General features: G+C 39.5%; 1 protein-coding gene across 1 annotated transcript in view; it reads left to right on the top strand.

The window, feature by feature from the left end:
- Positions 1 to 7,994: 7,994 nt before the first annotated feature.
- The window catches only part of snw1 (SNW domain containing 1), a 10,047-nt gene continuing 5,784 nt past the window's right edge, over positions 7,995 to 12,257 (top strand). The window contains exons 1-11 of the mRNA XM_015048001.1: positions 7,995 to 8,097; positions 8,574 to 8,727; positions 8,868 to 9,029; positions 9,117 to 9,212; positions 9,617 to 9,723; positions 10,580 to 10,684; positions 10,793 to 10,862; positions 10,974 to 11,039; positions 11,134 to 11,250; positions 11,660 to 11,801; positions 11,871 to 11,973. Of these exons, the coding sequence (XP_014903487.1) occupies positions 8,084 to 8,097; positions 8,574 to 8,727; positions 8,868 to 9,029; positions 9,117 to 9,212; positions 9,617 to 9,723; positions 10,580 to 10,684; positions 10,793 to 10,862; positions 10,974 to 11,039; positions 11,134 to 11,250; positions 11,660 to 11,801; positions 11,871 to 11,973 (1,136 nt within the window). The 5' untranslated portion in view covers positions 7,995 to 8,083. The remainder of the gene's footprint in view (positions 8,098 to 8,573; positions 8,728 to 8,867; positions 9,030 to 9,116; positions 9,213 to 9,616; positions 9,724 to 10,579; positions 10,685 to 10,792; positions 10,863 to 10,973; positions 11,040 to 11,133; positions 11,251 to 11,659; positions 11,802 to 11,870; positions 11,974 to 12,257) is intronic.

Raw genomic sequence — 12,257 nt, 5'->3', positions numbered from 1 at the left:
TTTGGGGGTGGAAGAGGGGTTTTTTTGACACTTTTAAAAAAAAAAAAAGGAAAATAAATTTAAAAAAAAAAAAAAAAAAAAAAAAAAAAAAAAACTTTTTCCTTTCTCGTCTCAACCTCCTAGATGGCGCTGTTGGACAGCTTAAAGGGCAAGTGACCCCCGTCTCTCAACAGATTTACAATCAGAGGAGTCAATGCTGCCTGGTAATAGTGCAGCATTAGGTGAGACTGGTTAGCTAATCAGTGTGTTTTAGTGGATGTCACACCGAAAGACACTGATGATAGCAGCTCATGATTCGATTTCTAACTCTTTCTAACTCTCCTCTCAAGGTCGTGACCTCTGGTTTGGGATAATGGACACTTAGCCTGGTCAGCTCTTATCGTTGCACATCAAGGCCGCTGAGTGTCTCTCCATTCCCAGCCTGATGAAGCTGATAAGGACTCTGTGCTGATAGGGTCAAAGCAGGGGGTTAGAAGGAAAATATAGTCTAATCAGGTTTCAGCTCTTGAAACTGGCTGTAAAAATCCTTCTGATAAGATAGAAAATTATACCGAATTGAATGGAGAAGAAATCTGTGACGGTTCTCATCTCTACACCCCTCCTAACCAGAGCTGCTGTTTGTCAAACGGATTAAGTCAGGTTTGGACACATTTTATTTTATTTTTTTATGTCTGCGCTGAACCTTTTCTGACTTCCAGAGTTCTCTGGCTTTTCTAAATCCATTTTTTTAAGTGTAAGTGGCACAACCAAGCACCAACTTATTCATACGTATTTTAATCCAATCAAGGAGTTTGTTGCTGATAGGAATCGAGAGAGAGATATCTCAAAAGATAAAACAGGCCAGGTATAATTCTCTGTTTTTATTTGCAATTCATGAAATAAAATAGTATGCTGGAATTCATTTATGTCCATTTTAATGACCAAAGACAAAATACTTGTTAGAATTACAGAAATATAACCTTTTGTAGAATTACAGATCAGATTTTTTTTTGTTGCATATTTTGACTGGTATTTTGATGATTAATCGAGGTTGGAAGGCTTTTCTCTGTACCATCTTAATTTTTAGCTCCTCTTTCAGATAATTTATCATATTTAAGTCATGACTCTGGCTTGGCGGCTCCAGAACGTTATTATTACTTTTTGTCTAAAAGAAAAACTAAATCTGCAAATTGGTAGAGCTCACCTTCAGTTTGTAGTTGTGACTGAACATTCCTCTAAGAGAAGTTTTGAAATATTACTAAGTAATCTAACAACTTTATCCTCAAATTCATAGGACTTATATCCTATTTACTGTTGTTTTTGGTCTTTCCGATGCTGTTTTGTTCTCCAATGTTCTCTGTGAAACCGCTCAGGCCTTCACAGAGATCTAACAGCAAAGAGAACTAAATGCAAATTGCGCGCGGCAATTCTCATGTGTTTACTTGTAAAGCGCTCTGAAAACCAGTTGTTGTTTTTTCCTTGACTTCACAGCTGCTTTGTGTCGCCCTACCACGCCATGAACTCCCAGTAAAGCTCGGAGTCGTGGAGGAAATCGATATTGTCTCAAGTTATGGAAATCAAACATGTCTCCAAGTGGAGAGAAGATGGCGTCGGATGGATTCTCAATTCCCATCAGGTATTAACTTCCTCCCGACTCACAGCCAGTAGTGACTTACATCACTCAGAGGCTCGCATTAGGCGGCGACAGGCAGCCATAAAGCCCCTTTTGGTTTGGCAGTGATTCCTAAATGCCTTCCGTTCACACAAACATGTTTTTAAAAGATAAAATGATCTATTTGCTCTGTGTTGCATCACGATCTGAAAGCCAGCGAATGCTACTTTTCCCCTGTGGAGAAAAGCGTCGTATAAAAAAAAAGAAGAAGAAATCTGCAATGTCTCCATGTCGCATCTGATTTGTTTTCCCGCAGTAAAACTCTAATGGCCTGATATTTCCTCATCACAGAACACCCGTTCCCGCTCTCTTTTGCAGTTTTCCTGCTTTGATGTCATCTAATGAAATTGCCAGGAGAGCCGGTTCCTCCTCCCATTCCCCCTGACAGCGCATTAGGAGTCGTCGCGATGGGAAGTCTTGGCAAGCAACCGTTTTTCCATACTTCAGTGGCATCTAAAGTGGGGTAAGTAAGACGTGATGAAATAACAATAGCGCACCAGTAACCATAGTGATTAGCACGATTGTTCTCATTGCTATGAATTATGCTCGTCTGCATTCACATCCACCATAATTTTATGGTCCATGGAAACACAGTTACCGTCCCGTTTCGAGGTGCTTTGCGATTTGATTTATTGATTTTAGTTTCATTCTTTAGACTCTTTCTTTGATTAAATCAACTTTGTTTCTCTTTTTTTTTGTTTAACTTAATTCAGTTCTTCTCAGTCTAGTTTATGTTTATTTCTCCATTGTGTCTATTCTTTGTTATTCTTAGATTCATTTTCCTACTTTCCTTGTTTGTTCTCTCTCCTCAGTTTGAACTTCTGCAGGTTAACTGTTAGCTAACCTGCAAACGGTTAGCTAATTAACCCCGGGTTCTTGTTCCAGCATTCACCCTCACCTGAGTGAGTTTCTGCTGGTCTGTGCAGCAAACATTTTCATTTGTGCCGCTTTCATTTTAAAGGATATTAAGAAATGTTTCCAGAGGTCATGAAAGGTCAACCAGCCCACCACCAGGTGTTCTTTAGCTTCATAGCTTGGGCCTTTGTGACAGTGCGCAGATTCGTTTTTACAACCGACTTTACTTTTTCCATTGTAATTCAGCGTGAGGCTTTGCTCCAGTATTCAAATTGAATCTGTCAAACTTGCATCCTGTGCCAGCAGCACACACCTGGGCAGCTTGTCTTTCCGGCTGTCACTCAAACATGTTCTCATCATTAGTTCCTCTCCTGTGCATATGCAGGCCAGAACTCATTCATCAATATATGAGCAGCTCAGAGGTGCACAGTGTGGCTGCATCTCTCTGCGAAATAGTCTGCCTGTCAAGTCTGTCCATCATGCTTGCTTGACCCACGACCTGGAAAGAGGAAGCCTCCGGTGTGGATAATCTCTCACGGACGGAAGAATTAGACAGGTGTAACAATCTCTAATGGCGGAAAACAGGAAGAACTTTACTATGCCTGCTATTCATTGCTTATATGGTCTCAACAACCAACACAGCAAAATTATTTGGCAATTCTCTCATTTTATGAATCTAAAATTATTTGATTTGTCACATATTCCCTCCACTGTCCTCAGTTTCTGCTCTGATTCGCTCAGTGTCACTCAAAAAATATTCACAGCCCGTCACTTTGTAATTTCAAATTCGACAAGATTCAAATGGAAAGTAAGTGTTATTGTAACTGATGTAAATTTAAATTCTTCAGAGTTCACAGATGTTCTTGCGATGGTGTGTTAGGGCCATTGTAGATGAGAACATACGGAGTAAATTTCTGCCAAAAAACTAAGAAATTTTGAGCATTAGTCTGAAAAATATTCTACAAACAGTTTGAAGATTTCTGTGTTTCAAAAGTTGAAAATCGGAATGTTTTCCAAAAGTTGAAATTTTTAGACGTGTGAAACAAAAATGTCCAAGTTTTTTCTTTCTCTAAAATATTTTTTCAAGCAAGTTTTTGACTTTTCAAACTCAGACATGATCTTGCTTTTTCTAATCAATCAATCAATAAATAAAATAAATAAATAAATTCTGACATTTTGGGCAAAACATCTCAACACCATAATGCAACCACCACCTTGCAATACAGGAGATCAGATCAGTAGCTGTTCTGTAGGCCAAATATGTCCAAAATAATTTGGTTCCTCCTGATTCGACAGTCTCTAAAGTGTTTTTTTGTTTTTAACTTGTTTTGTAAAATTCAATCAGCCTCTTAAAGGTCAGCTTGTCGGAGATTTCTAACAATGGTTGACAGCTTAGATGTGTCTCCTTTTTCCACAAGGGACCAACGAAGACCATCGGAGCTTTCCTTCATTGTCAATCTGATAAAGCTAATGAGCTTCTGAAAAGCTGAAATGTTTGTCTTTAATCACAAAGAATTCATTTGCATTGAAGAATGTGTGCAGATAAATGATAAGTTGGCTTGCCGAAGGTACACCCATCATCCATCAAGGTCCTAGATTTCATAATAGATCTAAAAAAAAGAGAAACTTTTTAAAAACAATATGAAACCCCCAACTACTACACTGTCTGCTTTTTATAGGAATCATGGTTTATTTTTTTCTTAAATAAAATTTGTCATTTAATGTAACAGGATGAGTTGACTATTATTTTCTTATTAAAGAAAAATAGCTAACAGAAGACTAATGAAAAGATTTGAGTCTCTGCTCTTATTGCCCTGCTGCCTCTGAACAGAGATATGACAGCGACTTATCACCAAAAAAACGTTGCAAGACAAACTAAGCTCTCCTCCTCCTTCGACTCCAACGGGCAGAAAGCCGCGCTGCAGCGACTCAATGCGGCTTAATACTTTTGGGTTTGTTTCCTTGTGGAGCCGAGATAAGGAGCCATCCATCACGGGCTTCCGTCCTCGACCTGAGGATTCCATTAGGGCCCAAACAATATGTTCACTGTTTACGTCGAGCCCGCGCGCACAAAGGCAGTGCCAAAGAACCAATTTCCTCTTACCTCATTGAATAAGGAATCTCATTCATCTTCCAACCGTGCACATTTATAAAAAGCAGACGCGCTGAGTGGAGGCCCATTATCAAGCTGTCTTCGGCTGCCCGGCAACCAGCTGAGCACAAATGCAGGCTGATGGAGGCATGTCGGCTGTGCTCTTTGGAGATAGGAAGGCTGCTAAATGGGGAAGTTTGAGCGGATTGCGCTGAGTTAGGCTTTTTTGTCACGGAGGAGCATTTTCTTCACACGTGCATCTCCAAAGCGTCTGCAACACTTACTATAATCCTTGTTATTCAGCCATCCAAAATGTGCCTCTTCGAGTCAATTTTCTTGTCAGATCGCCACAATAAACACCTGCAGTTTTCTTTAGTTGTGGAGTGAATTTACATCTTTTCTTTTCCAAGTAAAGAAGAGAAAATCTTGTGTGTCAATAGATACACCCTGCACAGGAAGAATAAGCCACAAAAACAATCATTGTTTGCTTGCTCACTGAGTGCCAGACACATGCTTATTAATGGAAGGTTGAGTGGAAGGAAAGCAGTAGGGATATCCACAGCCTCAAAAGGGTTGTGAGCTGAATGTATGTATGACAGAAGCCTTCTTAATAAAACCCAAAATTGATCTTCATGTGTTTGGAATAACTGTCCTGTCAAAACACCCAGTTATGTTCAACCAGTTAACTATCTGTTGATCTGAGGTGAAGTTGACGAATTTGAACATGTGGGTTCAAAGAATTAATCCCATCATGACAGTTTTATGCTTGATTCATGTTTTCATATTGGACTTTTCACTAAATCGAATATGAAAAAAATCCAGTATGAAAAAAATCCCTTATGTATAACATATTGTGCAGCATCTACACTAGCTTTATTAGGAAAACATTCTTTATTTTAAACAAAGGTTGCTAGTCAATTGCTATTGTTCTCACACCCCACAGAAGTTGCAGCCCTGGGCAACCACCTATGTGGAATACGCCAAGAGCCAGCACTGTGCTCATATGATGTTTGGACGTAAATTTGTGACTGTCTGACTTTATTTTTTTCTCTCAGGGGACAAGAGGGAAACTGGAGAAAAATGCTGCCTGTGACTAAAAGTAGCAAAGAAACTGCTGCATGTTGGCTAATTTTTCTACCAGTATATGCAAAGGTTAAATAATTCTACAACGACCCTGCTGACACTGACTGGCTTTCTGAAGGCTTTCTGTTAGAAGGGAAAAGAAAGAAGTCGGATGTGGAGTTTTTCTTCTGATCCAAGAGGTGGTTGCTGTACTCCATCTATTATTCATCTCTGAATTAAAAAAAAAAAAAAAAAAAAATCCGTCTGTGATCTATCACGTCTCAGTAAAAAAAAAAGAGACATCAGATTTGCAGGATAGAGCTGATTGTAGGTCAGGGCCTTGATAAGAGGAGCATTTTGTTATAGAGCAGAGGCTTTCAACCTTTTTTTCTAAGAACGTTGCCCCAGGAAATACTAAGGTTTTTTAAATACTCTCTTGCTAACAGATATCTTATAGCAAAGTGTCTTATAAAGGTACAAGTAGTACAAGAATTTAGGCATTGGAATAGAGAGGAAAGGTTTTGTGTCGGGTTATACAAAAACCCATGTTCTTATGTGTTCAAGTTCAAAATTGGAGAAAAAAACATGCTAATGGTTTCAGATTTTATTTTGAAAAAAAAAAATATATATATATATATATATTTGTGCTCCTTTGGTTTGAACTATTTCATAAAATCCAAACAAAATACGTAAAAGTTTGTGTTTGAAACGTGACCAAGTACGAAATGTTCAAGAAGTAAAAGACAATGTATGAGTCAAAATGAAAGGTTTCCATCTTAAAGTTAAATAAAAGTCACACATGATCAACCTTGACACCTTTGTCTGTGGCTTTAAACCTGTGACTGATCCTTATAGAGTGACTGCTTTTGGTTTACACTGTATCAGCTGAGTGCTGTGCCTGAATCAATGCACAGTACCCGGCCATGACTGTGCCAACACGTCACTCACACATCGCCTCTCGATGTTGACACAATTTGAAGTTGCTGTTTCTCTACTGCTGCTTAAAGAGAGCCAGTAAAACACAGCAGTTAATTTCCAAACACTGGCAACTGAAGTAAACATCAATCTTTGACGCCTAACAGCCGTCTGCAGCCCGACTGAGGCGTGACGAGAGAGACGGCTCGGTGCGCAGTCTCCAGTCTGCTGGGCTGTGTAATACCACGGTGATGGCTTTCCAAAAAGCATGGAGAAAATAAAAGTGTCAGGCAGCATGAATCATAGTTAATTGGAATTAATTGAGCCAGCCGTAGTCTAATCATCATACAAATTGCAGAGTCCTTTCTTTGTAAAAGCAAAAAGTTTAAACTCCTTACAAGATGTAATCGATGGCTTCTGTGAAGCATTTCAGAGAATAAATCATCTTCTTAAGGAGCCTCACTGCACAGGAAATTATCGGAGTAACTGGAAGCTGATGTGAACATATTAATAATTCCACAAATAATCAGTTAAAAAAAAAAGATTTTAATTGTAAGATTTTTTTTTACAAGTGTGATCAACAAAACAAAAAATTGTACTCAATAAGATCAAGTGTTATCACAGTATAAAATTAAGGCATAGAGCCTTGTAAGAAACAATTGTGAGGTGAAATATTCAAAACATAATTTACACATTTTCTCTTTTTTAATATAAAAAAGCAAACAAAATCTTAAAGTTCTTTTTTCAATCATAGGATGTATAACACAACAAATCAGAGGCACAGAGAGGCAGATACTGTCCCCCAAAAGCGACGCAATCCAACCATATTAATTTGTAAGATAAATATTCATTTATATGCAAGTTTAAAAAGACTGTAGGTCTGTAAAAGACTTTTATTCATGAAAAAATAAAAAACAGAAATATTTGTAAAAATATGCATATGATTGATTAAATACACAAATATGTAGCATAACGTGTCACTCAAAACATCAACCGATTATATTTTAAATCTTTGCACAATAGCATCAGTGGTTGTTTAATTATTTCATATTTTCCATTTCTGTCAGTGTGGCTCATGAAATACTTATTCATACTGATTAGTTAGAATAGCTTGCCTGCAAATAATCACCTTTTGTGTAACATTGTTGTACAGGGCTTATAATGATAAATAAATAAATAAATAAATAAATAAATAAATAAATAAATAAATAAATAAATGATAACCGTCAACAGGAATGTATATTCCATTTCATTTAAATAATCATGTTTTAATGTACTCCTGTCCAGGGTGTGCCCCGTCTGACCGCTGAAGATAGGCACTAGCTCCACTAGCAACCCCATTAATTAATGGTGTACGATAATGGATGGATGGAATGGACGTTTTAATGTAAAGTCTTGTTTGATTGTTGAATTTTGGCCCTTTTGCCACACCATACATTTTCTGTTCGTATTTCCTGTTGTAGTCCGTCACCGCGCATGCCCAGTTAATCGGTAAGGAAGAAAGGAAAATGTCTCTTACGAGGTGAGTCCTGAAACAACTGAGCTTTACGCCTTCATAAGCAAATAAAATGTCATCTTTACGATCTGATTTGTGCTCCCCGTTATGCTGGTAGAATGTGTAGGGTTTTAAAAAATTCCAGATGACCGCTATTCTTTTACTTAATTAATGCTATCGGCTTTAGCTGCGGCTAGCGAGTAAAACGACGGCTTAACGTGAACATTAGCTTAGCATCACGCAGTAGCAGGTGGTTAAAAGTGATGCATTTCTATTTAACGCTATGTTTTAGTTCGACATAGCGATGGCTCATTGGTTTTTAGCTATTTATTACAATATTTAACGTGGTTAAATGTAGCTCTTGTTTGTCTTCACCTAACGGCGGCTAACGGTGTTGTTTGAATGCAATATTTTGGCCTTTTTATATAACAGTAAAACTGACGAGGGTGTTTTATTTATTCTTTTCATTAGTAAAACTGAGGAGGTATGTGTTGTTTGTGAAGCTTTTTACCAGCCCCGACGCAGCTGTCGCAGGACCAGCTGGAGGCAGAGGAGAGGCTCCGGGCCCAAAAGTCCCACTCCACCGCACTGGTGGCATCCCGCAGAGAGCCGCCTCCTTACGGACACAGAAAAGGCTGGGTGCCCCGCTCGCTTGAGGTGTGCACTTCCGAGTGTCCGATACGACACTAGGTTTCTCTCTGTGCTTGCCTGTAGTTGCGGCTGCTTTAATCTAACCCAGTAGTTTTATTATACGCTTGGAAGTCGTTGCAAACTTTTGAGTAATCTATATTTTGTAGGATTTTGGAGATGGAGGCGCTTTCCCAGAAATCCACGTGGCCCAGTTTCCACTGGAGATGGGCAGGAAGAAGAAGACATCCAATGCCCTGGCAGTGCAAGTGGATGCAGAAGGAAAAATCAAATATGACGCCATCGCAAGACAAGGCCAGGGGAAGGATAAGGTCTGTTAGCTAGCCATTGCTAACAGATTTTGCTGTGCAAATTGTCTTCTGATTTGTTGCAAAATCAAATGTCTTTCATCATTTCAGGTGATCTTCAGCAAATACACAGACCTGCTCCCAAAGGAAGTTCTAAAAGATAATGCTCAGGAGCTCCAGAGGCCTGATGAGGAGGTTGTGAGAGAGGTACGGTACTATATGCATGTTTTACCTGTCTGTCAAGAGCTTCAGCCAGGTTTCTATCAAATATTTTAGTTGTAATTTTGTAATTTCTGTCATTCATGCATATAGAAGTTTTTTTTTTTCCAAGAACATTTAAGTCTGATATTAGAAAAGATGATTGATTGCGTCTGTCCTGAGTTTCAGTCATCCAGGTCAGGATAGATCCTCCTTCACCTGATAATAGGTAGTGAAGGCTTAGAAAAAGTAAAAAAAAAAAGAAAAAACTTATCTATCTGTTGGATTCTTCAAACCCTAAAATATTAAACACAAGTTTGTTTTTCTGTCATTGAAGCACTAAGTGACTGGGTAATTTACAGGATTATCCTTTTATTGACGTGGTTCTATGTTTTTTTGTTTTTTTTCCCTAGCTGACGGAGAAAACCCGATCCGCCCTGGAGAAGCAGGTTTCTCAAAAGATCGCTGCCGCCATGCCTGTAAGAGCTGCGGACAAGCAGGCCCCTGCACAGTACATCAGGTTTGTTTTAGTTGGTTGATGAGTCGCAACACTTTAGATTTGTCAAAAAAAAGAAAAAAAAAAAAAGAAAGCAACTAACATTTAACGTTAAGACTGCAGTGGACCTAAGAAAAACTTAATTATCTTCTTGAATTACATTTTTCACCGTTTAACGGTCCCCACATTTCATGCCATCAAACATTATGAAGCTTTGACATCCTATCATCAGTTATTAGATATTACTGTCAATCTTCTTAGCCAATCAGGATTCACAAAGCAACATTACAACATTCTAACTGCATCTGAATCATATTGAAGTTAAAGAAAACTTCATTTTGTTTTATATTGCTTGCTCTGCAGACAGAAGTCACATATGTCTTATGTGATCACAATTTTTTGTATTAAAATAAACACTTATTGTTTTTAACACCCATCAAAGCTGGCTCACTATTAACATTATTTTATTTAGAAAACTTGATTTCTAGCCACAGTGAAGTTGAGCTCAGAAAGGCTCATATATTGTTTTTAAGAATCTAATGCACTCTGTTGCTGCATATTACAATCACAAATAATCATATTTCTGACTGCAGTTTCATAACTTCTTAAACAGCCTCAGTCTCCAAACAAAATCGTCCTCACCAATGAGTCTGGATTTCATTCAAATCATGTTGGTATTGCTTTAGAAGCTCTTCACATTACAGAATTTTTATATTTGTGGCATTTACTTTAAAATGTAAATCTGCAACGTGTTGTTGCTTCGACACTCTCATGCTGTTACAGTGTTTAACATTCTCCATTTAGCCCAACTCGTGCGTCTCCTTTAAAGTCCAGCGTTTACGTCTGTCATAAAACGTTTGCTTCTCTCCCCCTCTTTCAGATATACGCCGTCCCAGCAGGGAGTGGCTTTTAACTCTGGCGCCAAACAGAGAGTGATCCGTATGGTGGAGATGCAGAAGGACCCCATGGAGCCTCCTCGCTTTAAGTAAGCGCGCCACGCAAGATGCTTCAGTTGCTTTTAAAAGCACAACTCTTTGTTTCTGAAGGGAAATATTACATTTCTGTATGTAACTTGGATAAATTTGTGTTTCAGAATCAACAAGAAGATTCCCAGAGGACCTCCGTCACCGCCGGCCCCCGTCATGCACTCTCCTAGCAGAAAAGTAGGATTCAGTGGAAATATTCTTCCCGATTCATCCTGCTTTTCAGCCGTCCAGGTCTAAATATGAATCAAAGTAGGATTGTTTTGGGACAGTTCTCCCTCTTTGTTCCAGATGACGGTCAAAGAGCAGCAGGAGTGGAAGATTCCTCCATGCATCTCCAACTGGAAGAACGCAAAGGTAATGCCTTCTCTTCCCTCATTCATACTGACACTGAGAGTGTTTTATTGTATTGTTCTTTATCTTTTCCTGCTAATTTGATATTTTCCTTCAGGGCTACACCATCCCACTAGACAAGCGGCTGGCTGCTGATGGAAGGGGTCTGCAAACAGTTCACATTAACGAGAACTTTGCCAAGCTTGCCGAGGCTCTCTATATTGCAGACAGAAAGGTGACGTGTATTAAAAGTGACAAGTTGTAAATGTTGTTTAAAAAATGTACAGGGCCTTGCAAAGCTATTCATAACCCCTTGAATTTTCCGTATTTGGTCATGTTACAACCACAAACGGGGACGTAGTTTGGCAATTTTTCAACTCTGTTTACATTTTTTTCACCCCCATGTAAAATATTAGGCAAAAACGCAGCATGTAGTGTAAGTTTTTTTTTATTGCAAATGATTTTTTATGGCAAATGATCATAAAAAAAAATTGAGCTGGTATTATCACTAAATCCCAATGAAGTACATTAAAGTTTGTGATCGCAGCACAGCAAAGTGTAAAACAAAGTTCGGCGGGTGTGAATAGTTTTGCCAGGTGCCTCTATATGCAGCAAGCAAATGTTAACGCCGATGTCGCGATCAGGCCAGAGAAGCGGTGGAGATGCGAGCGCAGGTGGAGAAGAAGATGGCTCAAAAGGAGAAGGAGAAGAAGGAGGAGAAGCTGAGGGAGCTGGCTCAGATGGCCCGAGACCAGAGGGCCGGGATCAAGAGCCACGGCGACAAAGGTGGGTACCTGAACCGTGGCTCGACTCGCGCCAACGGGACGTTTTCTCACTCCTTAATCTTCTCCTCAGGCGGCGAGGACAGCGAGGCCAGGGAGCGTGACATGATCCGCCACGACAGGAGGAAAGACCGGCAGCACGACAGGAACATTTCCAGGGCGGCTCCCGATAAGAGGTGCTGGAAAACACTCTCTAAACACACAGCGTGCGACATCATCTTCTCTGTTCCGCACAGACTCTCATTCACTGAAACACTCTGCATCCTGCTGAAATCACGCAGCGGTGTCGGTGAAGGATCAAACACAGCGCTGTAGCACTTCCATATCTGTAGGTTTTATGCATGATCAGTGTGTGTGTGTGTGTTAGGAATCCATTTGCTCTGTCAGCTTGTTTGGTGATGGGGAGGGGGGGTTAGGAGTCCCTGGACAGGTAGAGGAAGTGAAAATCATAGGGAAGCTC

Source organism: Poecilia latipinna, unplaced genomic scaffold (genome assembly GCF_001443285.1).
Source record: "Poecilia latipinna isolate Pla-1442-1.1 unplaced genomic scaffold, P_latipinna-1.0 Scaffold854, whole genome shotgun sequence".
NCBI lineage: Eukaryota > Metazoa > Chordata > Actinopteri > Cyprinodontiformes > Poeciliidae > Poecilia > Poecilia latipinna.
This window is presented reverse-complemented; position numbering and strand designations above follow the sequence as displayed.